Source organism: Lissotriton vulgaris, chromosome 1_1 (assembly GCF_964263255.1).
Source record: "Lissotriton vulgaris chromosome 1_1, aLisVul1.2, whole genome shotgun sequence".
Lineage (NCBI taxonomy): Eukaryota > Metazoa > Chordata > Amphibia > Caudata > Salamandridae > Lissotriton > Lissotriton vulgaris.
The window spans coordinates 1,036,415,152-1,036,435,177 of record NC_141685.1 but is presented as its reverse complement, the minus strand read 5'-3'; the positions used below and the strand labels follow the sequence as shown (position 1 = coordinate 1,036,435,177).

Here is a 20,026-nt window from a genome sequence, read left to right as displayed (position 1 = left end):
GTTAATCTTCAGTATTCCCCTGACGAAGGTATTCTCATACCGAAATGCATTGGGAGTGTCTGCAATAATGATGTTAAGAGGAATCATGGTACATGATGTAATGTACTAAAAGAAGAATATTCAAGAAAGAAAACAGTCATTAAAATAATGACATCTTCAAGCATTTGAGTTCTTTTGGTCTCTTCGACAAGAATTATGAATCTTATGGACAATTTGTTTTGAATACAGGTTTTGAAGTATAAGTGAAACAAACATTTATTTAATACAGAGGAAGGAAGTGTGTTTCTACAGGAGCACCCTACGGGAGCTTGTGAATAGTGCGTCGCTCTCAAACAGTCTCTGTTTGTGTTTTCATAGCACAAAGTGTGCCATTTTGACTGTCCTTTTGTCTGCACCAGGCCATGCATGCTGCAGTGGCAGTCTGCATGGCCTAGGCGAGGGCTCCTAGGGGACCCTCTTCAGTCCTAATGCCCTGCTACCCAGGTACCATTTATTAGGGGCTTACAGAGGGCCTAAAGGGCCAATTGTGGCATTTGTTTTAGGGAAGAAGCACTGGGGACCTGGTTGACAGGCACCAGGTTCACTACGGTCGATGTCCAGACAAAAAGTGGGGCTAACCATGTGAAAGAGGCACTTTTTCAAAGAAACAGCCTCACAGTGGGTTTGTGGGCTCACCCATACAGGAGCAATTGTCGCATTGTTTATGAGATGGGAAAGAGAAACTCCTGTCATTGTGGTTAACTCTGTATGTTCGATTATACGGCATGAAAGAACAGGGCCTGACCACCCCACTGCTCGTGAAGTCTTTTGACTTATGGTTTTGCAGTTAGATTTTGCTGTGCGTCGGTTGCGCCTGTAAGTGTTTGGCTGGGGTGATATGCAGTCACTTCCCAAGAGTCTAAGATAGTCAAGGTATCTATTATTTCTCAATGCTTTTTATGTTCTCTATTCCTTCCCCCTATATGTTTCGGTAGATATTGTGTTATATGGTGATTGACCCGGGTCCAACTGACTAGTGATGAAAGTGTGAGAGTGTAGAGAGGGGCATGTTAAACAGGGAAGAGTATGGTTCTTTTTGTATGTTTTAATTGAAGAATTCTGTGTTGCAGCACTCTTGCACTGACTAAACTGTTTAAACTGTCATTGACCCTCTGTCCAAAAAACACTGCAAATCAACCAACCACCGGCCAGAGGCTTTCTTTCACATGGCTACAGAGCCTTGGACCTGCAGAACACCAGGCTCCGATGGACAAGTTTTCACCCAACAAGGGAAACCATAGCCTTTCCAATCAGCAAGCCCGGTATTAGGTTTGTACATCTTCTACCTCCAATTTCTTTCACTGCCTAGGGGCATCCTACCACCCAGGCGGCTGTAGGGTAATGGTGGACACAGACAACAGTGCCAGCTGCCCATCAGTTCTCCATTATATGCCTCATTCAGCCCCCTCACAATCATACTCAGACCATGCAAACACTACTGCAACCCCCACACAGTGTACAGCAACAACTTCATCCATGTACCACACACACATTGCTTTTTGATTTTCTCTGACAGGTTTTAGTGGTGAATTCTGGAGACTCACTCCTGTGAAGTTGCATGTTTCTGAAAACTCAATACCGTTTGGCCTAGAGCCCTTAAATCTCACTGCGGTGGTCTCTAATACCTTAGCCATTTGGTAACCTGTCAACGGGTATGTACCGCATACAGTGCGAGAATGCATAGGACCCTTTCAAGAAGGTATTACAAAACTTTCAGAAGAACTCCAGCCAAAATGGTAACAAATGCAACTTCTTCCTGCTCCTCAAAAGGCACAACCTTTGTTTTCTCACCTTAGAGCCACCACTGCATATGTGGTCTATGTAACTATCTTTAATGGGCCTAAGCTGTCACTGCAACTTAAACTTCCAGTTCAGAACCACAAGTGAAAACAGCAAAATTGAGTGCAGACTTTATTTGTTGTTTCACATCTTATAGAATTATTTTTGCTAGATTTATGTACATGTGGTGTGCCGAAACAAAATGTGAATTGACGTTGAAAATGCGGTCTTCACGTGATCTGGAGTCCTGTGGAACCGGAGTGTTAAGAACAAGAAAGGCATTTCTTGTTGTCGCTGGGCGAGCTAACCGGGTTCGTTCCCTGGGAAGCACTTCTTGTCCTTCCTAGAACAACCTACCGCTCTACCAAAGTGTCTGATGTGGGCCATCCAGCTGACCCTATTTCTGGCCTGTTGTTTGGGCCACCATATTCCACATTTTCAAATATGGTGTGTAGATAGTCAGTAATCAGGTTTTTCTTCTCTTGCAGGGGAAGGCTTCTTTCAGTTTGACACCATGGAATGTCCACAGCACCGAAAAATGGAGAACAGGCTGTAGTGAGAGTTATTTAATGAGCAGGGGTGGGAGTGCTTTCCCCTCTCTGGTGAGTCCAGCGCAGCACTTGTTTCGAGGAGGGTGCTCCACGCCAGACGAGCACCCTCATTCACTCTTGTTCGACCCAATGTGGCAGAAGAGGACGAGGGACACCACCATAGCAGCCAGCTGTAAGGACAGAAGGACACAAGAGGCAGAGTTATGTTCAGTAATAGGTAATGGGACAGAAGGCATGAGAGATGGCTGAACATAGAAAGAAGCAAGTGAGGTCAGTCAAGAGGAAGCGGTGTCATGTCGATTAATATGTTTTCAGGACACCTCAGATCATTCAAGCAAACATTATATTGAGTGATCAGCCACCCCTACGTGGACATCCATTAGGAGTAGCCATATGCAGCACCTGCAACCCCTCCGTAGCCCTTTGCTAAACATGGCAGTACCTTTTCTACCCTTGGCCTCGGAGGTCACAATGGAAGAAGCAGGAAAAGAATGCAAGCAGGAACCCAAGACCCCATTCTCCAAGTTCCTTACGCTATATAGGGGCTAAGCATAGGGCAAAGTGTCAGCCTAATATTGCCATCGATGGTCAAGGTGTACATGATGTCACTTCTGCGACATTTGGCAATTTGAAGAGCTGATATCCAAATACCCACTGTTGACCAAACTAAGGGTCTTATTACAAGTTCAGCAGTCCGACTGCCGTACCGCTACAGCGGCGGTCTGAAGAAGACCGCTGCGGTAGAAGTCTCCCGGCTGCCGTATTACAAGGTTTCCAGTTGGCCAGCGACACTGTTTCTGGCGGCAGTGAGTATTTTTTCATACATGTTGATGATGATGTGTATATTTTGATTGCAGGGTACACATATGCATGACATATGTGAAAAAATACCTAATACAAGTACTTTCCAATTGCTGGAGTCTGGACCATATGTGCCCAGTCCAGTCAATAGATAAATAGTAAAAAACGGACTTTCCTGGATTTCGGTTCCAAAGGGTTGTTTTTTCGTGGTCAAGATGCTGCTGTGAAGGGGGACCTGGAGAAGGGATTCATGAGGGAGACTGAAGGTAAGAAAAGGAAATGGGTGAGTATGCACCCCAAATCCATCGATGCCACCAACTTGCAGCAGGTGGTCCCACCGCCATGTGGCTCGTCGGAAAGGCAACTCGTTATTCGGATGGCGGTGAAATTTGTCTGTACGACCTATTACAGTCAGTCATAAAACTTTATTTCAGCAATTCTGCCATAAAAGCACACAGAGAGTAAAAGAAACCACACAATTTTTAGAGATAACATGAGATAGCTTATAGCATAATTTGATCAATCTTTCCCTAGCACATTTTGACTCTTTGGTGTATAGAACAATCAATATAAAAGCAGAGAAAAGCTTCCACATTAAATTTTTTACCCAAGGTGGAATTAAGTGAGGCACAAGTAGGTAACAATTTATAAAATCAAGTTGCAATACTACCATCATAAAAACAATAAAAATCTCCTTTCATAATTTTTCCTTTTTGTACTATAGGAGAATAAATAAACTAGTATAAAAAGTTGAAAATTACAACAGCAGTTAATATCACTTAAAATCGGGAAATTCACGATTAGAATGGGAGCGCACACTGGTTCCTAGTCCAAACCTTTCACTATGCGTGTGCGCTTGCACCACATAGCAAATAAAAATGTTGCTATGGCAACAACAACAACAGGATATGTATCATACTTTAGAATTCTATAAACTTCTCTATAGTTCCTTGATCGTAAGTTCTTACAGAGTTGGATAATCCATTTTGATCTAGGCAGTTGATATGCTCAACAAAAAAAGATCACATGGATCTCCGTCTCTTCATTCTCGTTGCACCCGGGATATAAGGATTTGTTTCCTCCCACCCACTTATTAGTGAATGCAAAGAGGGGGAGCGTCCAGTGCCTAAATTGGACGAACAGTTTCTTAGCTATGAGAGGTTGTATCATATGTAAAGCTGGTTCAAGTATATAGTGATATCTAACAACTAGAAATCTAGAGGTTAGACTTGATGGGTCTGTTGCTTGCATAATTGTTGTCACTCTAAATTCCATCAGGGCAGAGTTTAATGTTTTTTTTTTAGATTGCAGTGCAAGTACCCTCTGGATCGGACCACAAATTGCTTCTCCCTATTTTACAAGCGGTTTTCCTAATGAATGACAGCCAAGGTACCTTGCCCACACCCAGGATTGTCATGACCGACTTCAGTTCTTCTCTATAATCCACCAGCTCCGGAGTGCTCCATAGCCGCAGCCAATAGAGTAGTGGACGGGAGGCAATCAGGTCAGCGATGGGGCGAATTCCCAAGTCCATCCTCAGTCGGGTTAACGGGGTACTCGGGGGTTAGCCTTATAAATTCCTTATGAAGAAATTTTCAGTAGCTGTCAGACTATTAATTGGGCAGTGACCCCAAAGTTCCGCACCATATAGAGAGGCAGCCCTTATCTGAACTTTATAGATTTCAGCCGGGGGACCAATAACTTTAGCCACACAACTTCTATACACTTTCATAATTCCCCCGCTTGCTTGGGTTAGTTTCAAGTTTGCCTTCGAAATCTGAGGACCCCATTCCATTCTGTCATTCAAAGTGAGACCCAAGTAATCAAAAACGGGTACCCTCTCCAAGGAACTTAGATCCATTTTAGGGTGGGGACAATTGGTCCAGTCTGCGTGAAAGACCATATACTTTGTTTTTGCAATGTTGACTTCCAAATTCCTTTTTTTGCAAAAAGCGCCAAATTTGTCTAGGACACGCTGCATCCCCATAGGTGTTTTAGAGAGGAGTAGCGTGCCATCCGCAAACATTAGTGCGGGAATTCGACGATTGGCGAGTTTTGGAGCGACGATAATAGGTCATCTATAAGCCCATTTAGGAAGAGAGAAAAAAGGGTTGGAGCAAGCACGCAGCCTTGTCTCACACCCTTCTCTACCGGGAATGGTGCAGAAAGTTCCCCATTCTTCCCAAATCTTACTTTAGCAAATGACTGTTCATGTAAACGTTTGAGCTGTTGACAAAGATAGATTGGAGCTCCCATTTTAATCAAAAGGTCCCACAGTTGGTCTCTATCTACCATATCAAAAGCAGACTTAAGGTCCACAAATGTCAAATATAAAGAACCTCCCTCCAGCAATATCGTTTTCCAATATATTAATTGGAGTTTGAACAGCTGGTCTATTGTTGAAGTTTTAGACCAGAAACCAGCTTGGAGAGTAGTCAGTATGTTGTGGTCATCCATCCATCTCTGCAGTCTTCCCAAGAGGACCCGAGCAAAGATTTTTTGGGTTACATCAATAAGGCTGATAGGCCTGTAATTTGCCGGGTCGAAGGGGGAGCCTTTTTAATGGATGGGAATGATCTCTGCACCTGACCACGTTTGCAGAGGTGTCAACCCGCGAAGAATTGCATTAAATAGGCAGTGCAGATACGGACCCCATACCACCATTTCAGATTTAAACAGGTCTCCGGGGATCCTGTCCAGCCCTGGTGCCTTATTTGGGAGGACTTTTGATATGGCCGGTATAACCTCAGGCAATGAGCAGAGGGGTACATCTACCTGAGGTACAGAAATGAGGTCAATATTCGACTGGCCCGTTGGTATAGCTTCCACTCGAGGCTTGGAATACAATGGCTCAAAGTGAGAATGCCAAGCCTCCTCCCCGAGGTTTGTTTGAATGGCATTCCTGCCATCAGTCGTACCATTCTTTACTAAATTCCAAAATCCTCTAGTGTCCTTAGCTTCTAGGGCTTTCTGCATGGCCTGCCATCTTTTAAATTCCCATTCTGCTTTTGCTTCTAAAATACATTTTTTTTAAGTTTGCCTAGCCTCCCTTATTCGAACAGGATCACCTTGTCGCAAGTGGGTCATCAATGCTTTCTTTGCCTCTTTGCATGTCCCATTATACCAAAGGTTATCCGTTCTATTAGGAATTCTTTTACCAGTGGATACTCTATAAAAAAACGGCGCGAGAGTGTTAACCATAGCTACATGGTTTTCCCCGAGCGCCTCTAACACATCAATAGCACCATTACTATCTGCCACCTCCACCCCGCTTTCTCTTGACAGCTATCTTCCGGACTTGTGTCCCTGTTTGCAATGAATTGCTGGTAGACCTAGTTAGTGTACGAGAGACACTAACAGGCTTTTTGGTTACATTTCCAGTCTTTTTGAGCACTATTACAAGCTCCGGAGATGGCGAAACAATCACAGAGGTATTCATTGTAGTGTTCACTGTGGTCTCTAATTATATTGCATCGCAGGGTGGCTAAAAAAGGTATAATTAAGTTGTACAAGGACACCTTCGCCTCTGGTGATTGCAAAAAGGTGCCCCAACGAATCCTTCTACCGCCATCAACGGAAAGCAGTACAGGAGGAGGAGAGGCCACAGAGGCCTGCCCCTCTACCAAATAATTCCTTTCCAAAGTGACAACCAATGGGTTCTGGTCACTTTCAGCTCGTGTGAGTACCTTAAAGTTTACAATCCTATTCCACATCTCTACTTTAATCAAAATATAATCTATTGTGGATGAGTAGCCTGTCCTCTCAAAAGTATTTTTCCCTGGGTTATCAGCAGGTAAGCGTCCATTACATGCTCTCAGAGAATAACTTAGAGTAAGGGTGGTCAGTTGCAAAGCTAGTGGGGTCCAAGCTCTTACAGGGTAGTGATTACACGCTGGAATTCCCCACGACGAGTCCTCATCACTCGTAACAGAATCAAAAACATTATTCAGGGGTTCAAAATGGCAATTGAAGTCCCCACCAATAATGGGGACAACACCATCCGGAAGCAAAGAAAGGAGGGAGGAGAGGTGGTCTAGTACCTGCGAGGTCTGGCCATAGCTAACCGGGCAAGAGTAGACATTAATAATCGCCACCTTCGGAAAATTCGAGAGTGAGAGGATAGTACATAATATATCAGGGCACTTTGTTTCCAAAACACTAGCTGAGCAATCCAAGTGGACGCCAACGCAGATACCCAACCCACCCAATGGTCTTCCCCTCACACCCAGACTGCAGGTTTGCAATACGTGGCGAACACCCCTCTTCAGGGATATTGGAACGTTGCCAACCGGCCTTAGGGAATAGATGGCAACTACCATTGGATTGTCAATCAACCTGATCTAAGACGCTGAATCTATTGCTAGTTGGAAGGATTGGTGGTGTCACCATTGCCAGCTCCGATGTTCCATCCAAGATGGCTGCCCCGTACCGCGCATGCGCGAGGAGGTCAGGCAGCCATAAAAGCCTGACTTCCCTTTGACAAGGCGCTTCGTGTTCTATTGTCCGCGTCTTCCGCGTCAATTCCGCTTTGCCGCGTCACTCATTTCCTACCTGCTTCAGATTTGCCGGTGTCCCGAATCCTTGCACCATAATCCTGTCGGGGATCTGAATTGCCCCGTGACTCTTCGGTCCGCTCTCGAGCTCTCTCCCACCTCGTGGAGCCTTCCTTTCCTCCCGCACCTTCTCCTTAAGACTCGCTATCCCTCTGGGTGTTCCTGTGGGCTGGCCGGGTTGTCCTCACTCGGTTCCGCTTGTCGGCCAGACTTGCTGTTCCGCCGGCCAGCCTGACTTGGGCTGGGGCGGTTCCGTTGGCCCGCTAGAGGTATTATGGGAATTGTGGTCTTTGCCCCTTATTGATCCCCTTCCCTTGTTTGGTTGCCTCTTTAATTTTTCCCATCTTTGGACTTTGGATATGTTTGGTATACTGGCAATCGTTGCAGCTGAATAATACAAGAAGAGCAGGTACAGGCGCTCAGCGCTACTTTTTCTGTATTTACAAGGCACTATATATGGATATAGGAATAACAGTTTTCATGCATTACAGCTCTTGCCTGCTGCTTGATGTTACAGCTTGTGCAGGTTACTAGAAGGATATTAAGACTTCACCTACATCTGATAGTTTATTAGGGTAAGCTACATGAATATACTTGTCTTAAACCACTGCCTAATTAAGTTGTTACTGATAAGTCTTTTACATTCACAGGCAAGACTAATTGCACACTCAGATGTAGAGAGAACTACAAAAGAAGAAAGTTACATCTATATGTAGAGAGACCACCAGTATTCTTCTAGGTAGGACATAATAGAACAGTGTGTGGTTTTGACTCCTTTTATGCTTGAGTGCTGTCTTACTGTAACATTCCTTTTTTTTAGTAACGGTGTTCTGCCAGCCAGAAGACGTCCTTCCAGTCCAAGGAGTCTCTCCCCTCCTTTCCTTGTTTTGTTCCCTCCTTTCCCTCCATATCACCCTTGTGTTCTAGGGTTTGATAGACACAGGAGGTGTAGGGGGGAACGGCTTGGGCTTGTCATCAGTTCCGGACACTCCTGCAGAAACTCCACCTGGATCCTTACACTTGGTAACACAGAATCATAGAAGCTAGGCCCATTTAAAAAACTTCCTACCTGCGCTCTCAAATCTCTTCCTGCCCAGTTTTCCCATGGCCCTCTCCCTCCCTCAGCTGGATAGTGAAGCGGGGGATAAAAATAAAGCAACGGAAGGGAATGTATCCGAGTCGAGACCCACGTCGGCTTCAAATGACAAATATGCTCAACCACCCTCCTATTCCCTGAAATTGATCAAACTACAATCGCCCTCAATATCTTTTGATCTTTGACCCACCCAATTGACTCTGCGGGCGAATAAAACGCCACTTTGTACCTGCAGGGGTAATGGCCTATTTGAGTTCAACTAGTGAATGCATTTGTTTTTGAGTTCAGAATAGGACTCTCCCTATCATGATCCAGTGGTGGTACCCCAGCAAGCACAACAACATACGGGTCGATGCGGTGTTAAATCTATTGTTTGTAACGGTGCTTTCTTAATACCCCGATTCATTACACTCCTGGGCAAAGTTTGAATTCCAGCTCTATTTCTAGTTGAAGAAGCTGCCCCAGCCTCAGGACCGGTCGTGATCATTTCAACTGTGTTCTCATTATCATTTACCCCCACACATGGCCTACAGGGTAGATATTTAGTTATCATAACCCCAGTGCTCCTGCCACGAACTACTGGGGGTATGTTGAGGTATGGGGTATGTAGGTCTGGGCTATGGGGGTGGACTGGGGAAAAGAGGGGGCATGCTCAATACATCTGTTGGAACCTCAGAGGACCCAGCATCACTCCCCCTTATTTTAATATGATCAACAGTAAATAATGTCTCATAACGTAAAAACTTTTCCTGCAAAGAAGAGAGTCTTTCCAAGAGGGGAGAAAACGATTTTGTCCCAGAAATCCACACCACTTTGGCAGCGTTGGGCATCGGCCAGATTTAGTCCATTCATAGACTCTAAATTAGGCAAAGGACATTGTTCTAATGTTATTTCCACTTCTGTTGGAACTGTGGCTCCTGTATTCATTGATTTACGCATTTTAGCATTTTTATTTCTCGGGGCACCTCCACCCCGCTTTCTCTTGACAGCTATCTCCCGGACTTGTGTCCCTGTTTGCAATGAGTTGCTGGTAGACCTAGTTAGTGTACGAGAGACACTAACAGGCTTTTTGGTTACATTTCCAGTCTTTGTGGGCACTATTACAAGCTCCGGAGATGGCGAAACGATCACAGAGGTATTCATTGTAGTGTTCACTGTGGTCTCTAATTGTATTGCATCGCAGGGTGGCTGGCCAACGCCTCCTGTAGTGGCAGATGAAACAATAGCCAAAGCTGGAGGTTGTGCAGGTGACTTTACATATGCTAACGCACCCAAAGACGAACGTTTAGCTAACAGGCGATCTAGAGATTGACGTCATTCTGTTAACTTAATTTCATGTTCCAGGAGCGATGTTGCCCTGATTAAAAACTAGTCCAGAGTCCCCACCACTGATCCACCTATGTTAGATATCCTCCTATTACACCCCTAGTGGCCATAGCTAATTTGAAGGGAATCTCAAAATATGTACATCCAACAATAATACTTAGGGGGTATGCACAAGACGTATAGACACCAACCTGACAGAAGAGATGTCAGAGAGGAGGCCCAGCCCAGCCTCTATCTGTCTCTAACGGGCTCAAGCTGGCCCGCCCTTGGCCCGGGCTTCGCCCGCGCGCGTCCCGAGTTACGTGGAGCGCTCTCCCAATTTGAAGCACCTCTGTGCGCAGGCTGAGAGGTCGCAGGTGCGCCAGGTGTCCCGGGGCTGCTGGGAGTTGTAGTTTGGCAGCCCGGGTCTCACTGGCCGTTTCCGTCACGGCAAGATGCAGGCTGCAGAAAACCCCTGGCCGTTTCCCTCACGGCTCTGTGATGGGTCAGAAGATGTGGCGGTGAGTTTAGCGAGTCCCTATTACAGCTGCTTTTCCCCGACTGCTGTTGAGGCAGTTGGCGAACGGCTGTCAGTGGCCATTCTGCACATTACACTTCATCCCTCCTCGGATTAAAATCAGTATTTCAAGTCCTCAGGCTACCTAGTGGCTAAACTGTTTTTATTCACTCCCTAAAACATACAGGGTTAAAAAGAGTGGGGCTCATGGATAAGCCCTGAGGTACTCTGCATTTGAGCTGATGATTCTCTGACCGGCAGGGTCCTTCCCTGACCTGGAAACTCCTTTCGTCCAGAAAAGTGGTCAGCCAATTTAATGCATTGCCTGTGATTCCAATCGCTTCTAGCCTATGACAGAGGATAGGCTGAGAGACAGTATTGAAAGCTGAGCTCAAATCAAGAAGGATGAGCGCAGCTAAGCCACCATGATCTAACATTTTCCTAAGGTCTTCTGTGGCCAGTAGGAGGGCATTCTCCGTACTATATCTGGGACAGAAAACAGTTTGGGTTCGATGTAGAAGGTTATGAGGTTCCAAGAAATTATACAATTAACTATTGACCCGTTTCTCTATAACCTTACTGATTCTAGGGAGCAGAGATATGGGTCTATAGTTCTCTGCCTTATCAGGGTCTAAGGAAGATTTCTTCAGTAGTGCTTCCAGTGGTCAGGAACTTGTCCCTTTTCGAACGACAGATTGTATAGGGAGGTCAGAACTGATTAAATGGTATCTCCTCCTTTCAGCAAAATATCAATAGGAGCTGGATCTACGGGAGATCCTGATTTTTAATTGTATTTGCTACTTACCTGATGGCATTGCAAATTAGCTGGGGGAAAGTCGATGGGGTAGGCGTGGAGTGACTTTCTAATAGACCTTCTTTCACGGATTAATGCTAAACTAAATTCACTCCCAGGGAGTCATAAATGAGATTGGCCTTATTAATGTAGAAATTTGCAAGTTCCTCATAACGTTCCCTGGAAAGGAATTGAGGGACGTTGCTCCTGCAAATTTGGGTTTCAGGTAGGATTTTACGATTGTGTAGATTTCTTTGGAAGCTTGTGACGACTGGGAGATCCTACTGCCAAAGTCCGCAATCATCGCTTTCCTGATTGCGTGCTGATAGTATTTCAATGCTTTTTATAGATGGTCTTCCTATCTTCATCATAGTGTTCCCTCCATTTCCTTCCTCCCTTTTACGTTCTTTCTTATGTTTCCTGATCTCAGGTGTAAACCGTGTGACACTGGATCTAGTTCGGGGAGACTTCTGCATTTTTCTTGCGATCAGCGTATCTAAAGATGTGCCACATTATGATGCATACTACCAAAGAAAAGGGTTCTTAGTGTGAGGGAGTGGTTGCGCTCGGCTGGATAACTGGCAAATTTACTGATCAAAGCCTAATAGTGTGGTGCTACAAGGAAAGGGGTGACCCTAACAACCCCTTGAATGATGTTGTGCAAAGCATACATTTACATTGAATACAGAAAACTTGTGCACACACATAATATTCAAACATCTAATATGAAAATGTGTGGAATTGGAAGAAAGGAGCAGTTGACGCTTGTTGATCTCGTTGTTTTAATGTGCCAGCCGACACGTGTTTCATTGGAGTACAGTACACTCCAACTCTTCAGGGCTAGATCCTAATAGATGCAAAATAATCAATCCCCCACAACCGGTGATAATTCTGACCCGGTTAGGGTATCTGTAGATTGTTCGTCGGGTGAGGAAAGACAATCAATGGAATCGCTGTAGCAGTGTACTCAATATATTTGGGCTGATTACAAGGTCTGGACAGACGTGGGTGCGTCCTCATATGCTGAATGTGCGAAATTTCTTTGCAGTATCACTTCAAGTATCAAAAGGCTCCACGTTAGTAACCTGGCGGTCTGCCCAGCCCCGAATACGGCGTCTTCCTCGTGGCGATGATGTGCATCATCGCCATGAGGAAGACGCCGTATTCGGGGCTGGGCAGACCTTGTAATCAGCCCAAATACATTGAGCACACCGCTACAGCGATTCCATTGATTGTCTTTCCTCACCCGCCGAACAATCTACAGATACTCTAACCCGGTCGGAATTATTACCGGTTGTGGGGGATTGATTATTTCGCATCTATTAGGATCTAGCCCTGAAGAGTTGGAGTGTACTGTACTCCAATGAAACATGTGTCGGCTGGCGCATTAAAACAACTAGATCAACAAGCGTCAACTGTTCCTTTCTTCCAATTCCACAAATTGTCATATTAGATGTTTGATTATTATTTGTGTGCACGGGTTTTCTGTATACATTATGATGCATACTTTGCCTTTTCTTGCTGCATAATCTAGTAAACCACACCCCATAAATTGCCCCCATCACATAATTCCAGTGGCCCTGCAAATAGCTTATTCGCTGTAATTGTGTGTAAGTGGCACTAGTTATCCATTTCCAAGCATTTATTTTTCTGCTTTAAGTGTACTGATTTTTATTTTATATATATATATTTAATTATAACTACATATTGAGAATTGAATATAATGGCATAATATCACAAGTGATTAGCGCCGCAGGTTTCTATAGTTGAATGTTCCCTTAAAGGCCGATGTCATGCAGTTTAACTTTGCATTTGTTTGTACTAATGCTTTGAATGTCGAGTTGAACCACATTATGTGATTTGAGCATTGTGCCCAGCATATATAGTTAGATGTTGTCTTACCTGCCATATTAGCTGCGAAACCAGCACACTGTGTACATTTGCATACATTCATGTATTTAACTTGAAAGTATTTTTTCAGTATTTACTATTGTCCTTAGAGGGAAACACACTATATATACTTACTGCAAGAGGGCGCTATTCAGATTGACAAAGCCTGCTGTGCAGGTGAAACGCGTCTCTCGTGTCTCCGGGTTGAGGGTGACCTGATGCATTAAAGAAGCCATATTCTTACAGCCTCGTGTCCGTGCCTACTTCGTTGGTTGGTTCTGAGGAAGCAGGATTGGTTGTTCATATATATATATGTGACCAAGGCGGCTTGAGTCCGCCGAAACGCGTTAAGCTATTTTGTAGGGTGAATAAATCCCTTTTCGTGAAGCCCACTGTGTCAGTGCCTTTTTTCTTAATCTGGACGATTGAAGGTTTGGATTCTATATATACACCTATATTTTTTTAACGTGGGAGACTCCACAAATGCCCCTTTTTTTAATCCAGTCTATTCATTTCATGTATGTGTTGTATGGGGGAGGTCCCCTGCGCATTCTTTTTAATGTATTAAGGATTCCCTATTCACCTTATTCTACACACTACTTACTTTATCTCACAACCATAAGCATTTATTTCCTTTCCCAATATTTTCACATGTTTTTTGTTAGGTTTATATTTTATTCTATGTTATGTTTTTTATTTGGTTATCATGCGATATTTGTATTCAGATGTAAATGAACTAAAAATAACACATTACCCTCAATCTATGAGCTGCTAGCCAAAACCTCCTGGTCACCCAAAACCTTGGGGTGCTACATCTGGATTCCGACCTTTCCATCTACTGCTGTAGAATTCCCCTACCAAATAGTTCCACTCTATTTTTGACCTAAACTCACTTAAGAGGGCCCTCTGAGAACAACTCAATTCACACCCCTATGATAAATATTCATACAACAGCACTCCCATGACTGAATTGCCTGCTTTGTAAATGTGTATTGTTTGATAAATGTATTATTTATGTCATAGCACCATCAACCATCCATCTAATTTCTGTGCAGTCAACATTTTTACCGAAATGCTCCTCTTACTGAGTAATAGATAAATAAATAAAGAAATAAAGAAAGAAATAAAGCAATCATTAAAGATTTTGTGAGAGAAGAATGGGCTCCGTGCTCATCAGCGGAGAGATGTAGGCCTTTGATGAGGTTACGGATAACCACCAGCTTATCCTCAACTGGTTTTCAGTGTTCACCTTTCCCTCCACGTGATCGGGGAGGGGGGCTTTGAGAACCCGCTATTTTGGAAGCTGCAGGTTTGCCTAGACCGCCTCTCTTTGGGGGTGTCCAACAGCCTTACGGGCAAGGATTCATACCCAATGGCGGCTGCTATGTTTTAAAAGTGGTGGGGCACATAAAAAATGACATTAAACCCTTTAAAATAAACTTACCTTGCTTGATGATCTTCTGCAGCACACGATTGGCTGCAAACACACTCAAAGATCCTCCTGCCTCGCACTGCTTGCTGGACAATAGCACCCGACCCAATGCACAGCATGCTCTCTTGCTGCTTACAGTGCTAAAAGCATAAGAGCAGTGCTAGGAGTGGCTGGAGCTGGCAAACACAGTGCTTCATCGGACATATACGGGGCTCTGCCTCTGCTTCTCAGCTGCCTTTCAGCTGTTGATTGCAGAAGCCTGAACTGCGAACGTCAGGCTGAAAACACCAGACAATCTGACATGTACAGTTAGGTAACACAGCCTCAGGTCGTTCCACTGAACTACTGTGATGCAGTGGGGAGCGCCCCCAAGTCCCAATGGCCAAACCGCCCCTGGCCGCAGGCATTGGTGACCCTCCGACATGGGTTTGGTGGCAAGTAGGGTCCACTTTTCCTAATAGCCAGTGTGATTTATGATAGTAGTATGGCACATAAGAGAACACACAAGGGAAAAGGTGGAAGAGTATGTCCTGGAAAGACTGCTTAGCCCATTACATTATGTTACTGGGTATTTATGTATGGCACAGCATTCATAAGTTACTTCAAGGGGCAGGTGGGCATGTAGCGGACATGTGCATGTACACTTCATCAACAAGAAGGTGCTGCTTCACGTTAGTGCAGTTGCGCCTGGTATGACTCGCGGGTGGGGGCAGGGTAGTGCGTGCGGAGCAGGTTGTGTGGTGGGAGATTTAATTAATTAAAAATAAAAGTGAAGTTAACTCACATTTGCCGTCCCGGCCCGCATTGTCGGTCTGCCTCGTCCTACGAAAGGAAGCAGCCGCAGGCAGCTTCCCTCCCCTACCCTAAGCTAATCACAACGCTGCAATAGCAGCGTTGTGATTGACTGGTACGCCGACCCCACAGGCTTCTGTGGGGAGAAGTGTGTACGACTGGTTTGTTCATCCCTAGGCCCGACCAAATAGTCAGCATCCCCAACAGTGGGCAAGCCACTCCTCCCCTGCCATCCAGCAGACACGCCCACCCGTCCTCGAACCAAACCCTGCCTTCTGCTTTCTTGCAGTGCGAGAAGCAGAAACATAAAATGGTATTTAAAAAAACATTTTATGTTTCTGCTTCTCGCACTGCGAGAAAGCAGTGGGGCAACGCTCCTCCGCCCACAAGGATGAGCCAGCACCGGGTAAGTGCGATAAACAGTAAACTCTTTTTCTGGCACAAGCTGACGCAGCTCTTGCTACAGCCTTTGTGCACACTAGGGAGAGCAGCGCCATCACCTTGTCACTGTTCCAAGTGTTTCCCGGTACCACCTTCTTCAAAACAACAAAGTATGAGGACCTTTGGGGCTTGCCTACTCTGTACATTCAAGACCTGTACCTTGGCTGCAAGGTGAGCTGTCTCTCTGGAGCATAAATGAGAGAAACTGCACAAATGTGAATATTGTACAAAAAACCAAGATGACATTGGGCCCAAACACTAGACACATACCTGGTGTTTTTTGCATAAAATTGCATTTCTGGGCAAAAAATAATTTTATGTTCTTGCTTCCAATACTCTCCTCAGCAGAGGAGAGAAGAATGTTTTTCACAACTCTCTGGGGCCGGGCACATGAATAGGATCTGTCGCCATCAATGTCTAGTTATTGATATGATAAGTGTCCAACGGGAGTCTGGGTATTGGCTGTAACTGTCCTATGGGGGCATGTTTACTGCCCATGTGTATTTTACACAAACAAATGATGATGCATGGAATGCTAAATAAATCATAATTTACCCCCAGTCAAGAGATATTGCCTGTAACTGTCCTATGGGGGCATGTTTACTGCCCATGTGTACATTACACAAACGAATGATGCATGGAAGGCTGAATAAATCATACATTTACCCCCAGTCAAGAGATCTGGGTTAAATCCATTGTTCTTTTGCTCACCATGCCACCCCGTTTAGACCCAGCCATATGCAAATCAGTCTTGACCCTATTCCGTGTGAGAACAGTCCAGCCCAAACTGCCAAGCCAGGTCCTCCCTGGACCAGAAACAAGCATCCTGGGACCAGGTTCAGGGCATCACCCTTCATCAGCCAGGCTAGCTTGAATCCAGTGGCATTGTTCTGCATTCTGTCCATCATTTTTTCTTTTTGTATTTGTCATCCCGAGTGGGACGGGTATGCCCAGAAGTGGGTCCCGTTCCCTCCATGCCACTGGGGTCAAGCTATTGTGGCTGATGAGGGCTGAAAGCCCGAAACTGGTCCTAGGATGCTTGTTTCCAGTCCAGTGAGACCTGGTCTGGCATTTCGGGCTGGACTGTTCCCATTGGGCACAGCCTGATCTGCATATGGCTGGGTCCAAACTGGAATGGTATGGTGAGCAAAAAACGATGGATTTAGGCCCATACTGAGGGGAATGTATGACATGGTTCTGCATTCTGTCCATCAATTGTTCTTTTTGCAAGTGTATTTTAGGCATGTCTGCTGATACAATATCTAGAGGGGGAATAGCTACTGGCATAACACAAGACAAAATATTCTGTTACAAAATTGTGGAACATTATGTGAGTGTGTTAGGAAATTTACGCAAAATTTGGAAGTTACAGCTGCATTAAATTTGGCACAATCTTTTGCTACCGAGAACTGGTACAAGCGAAACATGTCTCACAGCAGACATATAGGAGCAGAAAATGGGTTGCAAGAGGCATTTTTCTCAGCAATCCAGACCACTTGCCAGTATTTCGAATGACTTACAAACGAAGTATACCCTCACAAGTTGCATTTTGTGTATTTTCTATCAGGTTTAGGGTCATTTTTTGACAACTTGTGTAATTGCATGGACAATGGGCTAATTTGCACAGGATTACTTTAGAGCTCAATTAGAGTTTGCTGGGTGGACCTGCAAGCAACTGAGAATGGAAGCATCGCCTCTGTTGCCCCTGTCACAGCCCATGCTGTTTGTTCACCCTGAGTCCCCTGCCAGGGTATAATTACTGAATGTAATTCTGCCATCAGGGAGCTATTTTGACTTTCCTGAGACTCACAATATCAGGAGCACTCCTGAGAAGTTATGACTGCACCGGGGTTACAGGAGTACTCACAAGTGTAAGTATTTGTGCGTTTAGTATACGAGTAAATGTATATTTTTGAATGATTTAAATTCATACATATGCATTCACGCATTTGAACCAAGCAATGTTGTTTTTCCTGAGGGGAAAACTCCTCCCCTATTCCCCAACTAATTTCAGTAGTGGCTCTTCCATTTCAACCCTAAATACTGGATTGCTATGCGGGATTTCAGTCTGCGCATGCGTCGGTCATACCCATGTGAAGTGACGCACTCGTAGTTCTGGAGGGATTTTTTCGCACATGCGCATTATTGCAAACATGGCCGCTTTGTTTTTACACGCTCTCTGCTTGCTACCGCCGCTTTGGCTCAGCTGTTTATTTCTGCATAACGTATCATCAATTGGTGGAGGGAGAGAGAGTAGAGATCCTTTCAATAATTATAAACCAATGTGGAAAGGATCACTGGTCCTGCATAACAAAGGTCTGCAGGTGGATCGGTAGGTGTCTCCCAAATAAAAGACCCTCATACACGTGTTTTTTCAGAGTCGTGTAGCGGTATATGATGTGTCCCCGCTTCTTGTAACACGTGTCCGTGCGTAATCCTTGGCTCAGTTTTTGTTTGCACCCTCCGCCAGGAGGTTGTACCATTGGTTAAAACAGTGGTGATGGTGAATAAGTGAAATAGTGCTATAAAGGTGTTCTAAAATACCCGGACAGCCAGAAGTTCAACTTTAATATTTCTGGATTTGGGTAAAAGGTTAAGGCGTGTCGCTATGGAATTATTTAGGAATTCTAGTGCACTAATCTTGTGAGGTTAAAAGTGGTCGACATGTTTCAGCCTTATCTGCCTGTTGGTCAGTCGGCTTTCCTCAGGACCATAAAGTGATTACGTGAAAAAAAAAGGGAAAAGGTAAATTTGTAACCTGATTCGTTTTGTGGTAGTAGGTCACATTGTACCTCTACATTATGTAAGACTTGTCTCCTCGGGAACCATGGCAGTTAGGGGGAGGCTTCACTCTAGCCTTCAAACACCCGTCTAGCAGCTTGTGCTGTCTCTGCCCTTGGTTACTTAATCACTTTATGGTCCTGAGGAAAGCCGACTGACCAACAGGCAGATAAGGCTGAAACATGTCGACCACTTTTAACCTCACAAGATTAGTGCGCTAGAATTTCTAAATAATTCCATAGCGACACGCCTTAACCTTTTACCCGAATCCAGAAATATTAAAGTTGAACCTCTGGCTGTCCGGGTATTTTAGAACACCTTTATAGCACTATTTCACTTATTCACCATCACTACTGTTTTAACCAATGGTACAACCTCCTGGCGGAGGGTGCAAACAAAAACTGACCCAAGGATTACGCACGGATACGTGTTACAAGAAGCGGGGACACATCATATACCGCTACACGACTCTGAAAAAACACGTGTATGAGGGTCTTTTATTTGGGAGACACCTACCGATCCACCTGCAGACCTTGGTTATGCAGGACCAGTGATCCTTTCCACATTGATTTATAATTATTTCTGCATAACTCCTAACGCTCTAGATATTATAAAGTAAGGGGTGTAGTGAAGCTATTCATGGTATACAGTGTATTCATTTTTTCCTGTGTCTCTAAATTGTTTTCGCTTACTTTTCATGTGACACACTTTGGGGGCCTGAGAGCTGTGCGCCACTCCATCTTTGAAGCCCATGTCACCCTAACCACGTGATGAGGGAGAAAACGAATTGCGCAGGAGTGGAACTAAGCCAGCTGGCTGCCAAAGCTGAGATGCGCCTGGGAAAGTAACCTCTGCCCCAGGAGAAGACTTCGACTTGTACGTGAAATGTTACATTTTATGATAATGTTTTGTGTGCCCTATTGTTTCGGCACTCTTATGCCATGGGAACTGGAATGTAAGGGGTGGGTACTGAAATATAAATATTAATTGTGGGAACACCAAGTTCTAGGTGGTGACAATGACCTAACACCTCTCTTGTCCAATCCAAAATTGGGGATCCTGTCATTTGCAACATTTGTGGGTGGTCCACTGACCTGAAAACAGTATAACTAGTCTAGGTTTAGCTAGAGAAATTGCCCAACTTGTCCGAGTAGCTGACCTGTCACCGACCCTACGAACTCTATAGGTGATTGATACAGAGAGCTGCGGAGCACTCTGTCCGTAATGCTGTGAGATTCGAAAACCCAATCGGGGTT

At 44.7% G+C, this 20,026-nt stretch overlaps 1 protein-coding gene across 2 annotated transcripts in view; it reads right to left on the bottom strand.

The window, feature by feature from the left end:
• Positions 1–1,937: 1,937 nt before the first annotated feature.
• The window catches only part of TSPAN16 (tetraspanin 16), a 64,046-nt gene continuing 45,957 nt past the window's right edge, over positions 1,938–20,026 (bottom strand). For both annotated transcript variants that reach the window (XM_086936442.1, XM_086936441.1), the window contains exon 8: positions 1,938–2,539. In XM_086936442.1, coding sequence (XP_086792568.1) covers positions 2,477–2,539 — 63 coding nt within the window. In that variant the 3' untranslated portion in view covers positions 1,938–2,476. The remainder of the gene's footprint in view (positions 2,540–20,026) is intronic.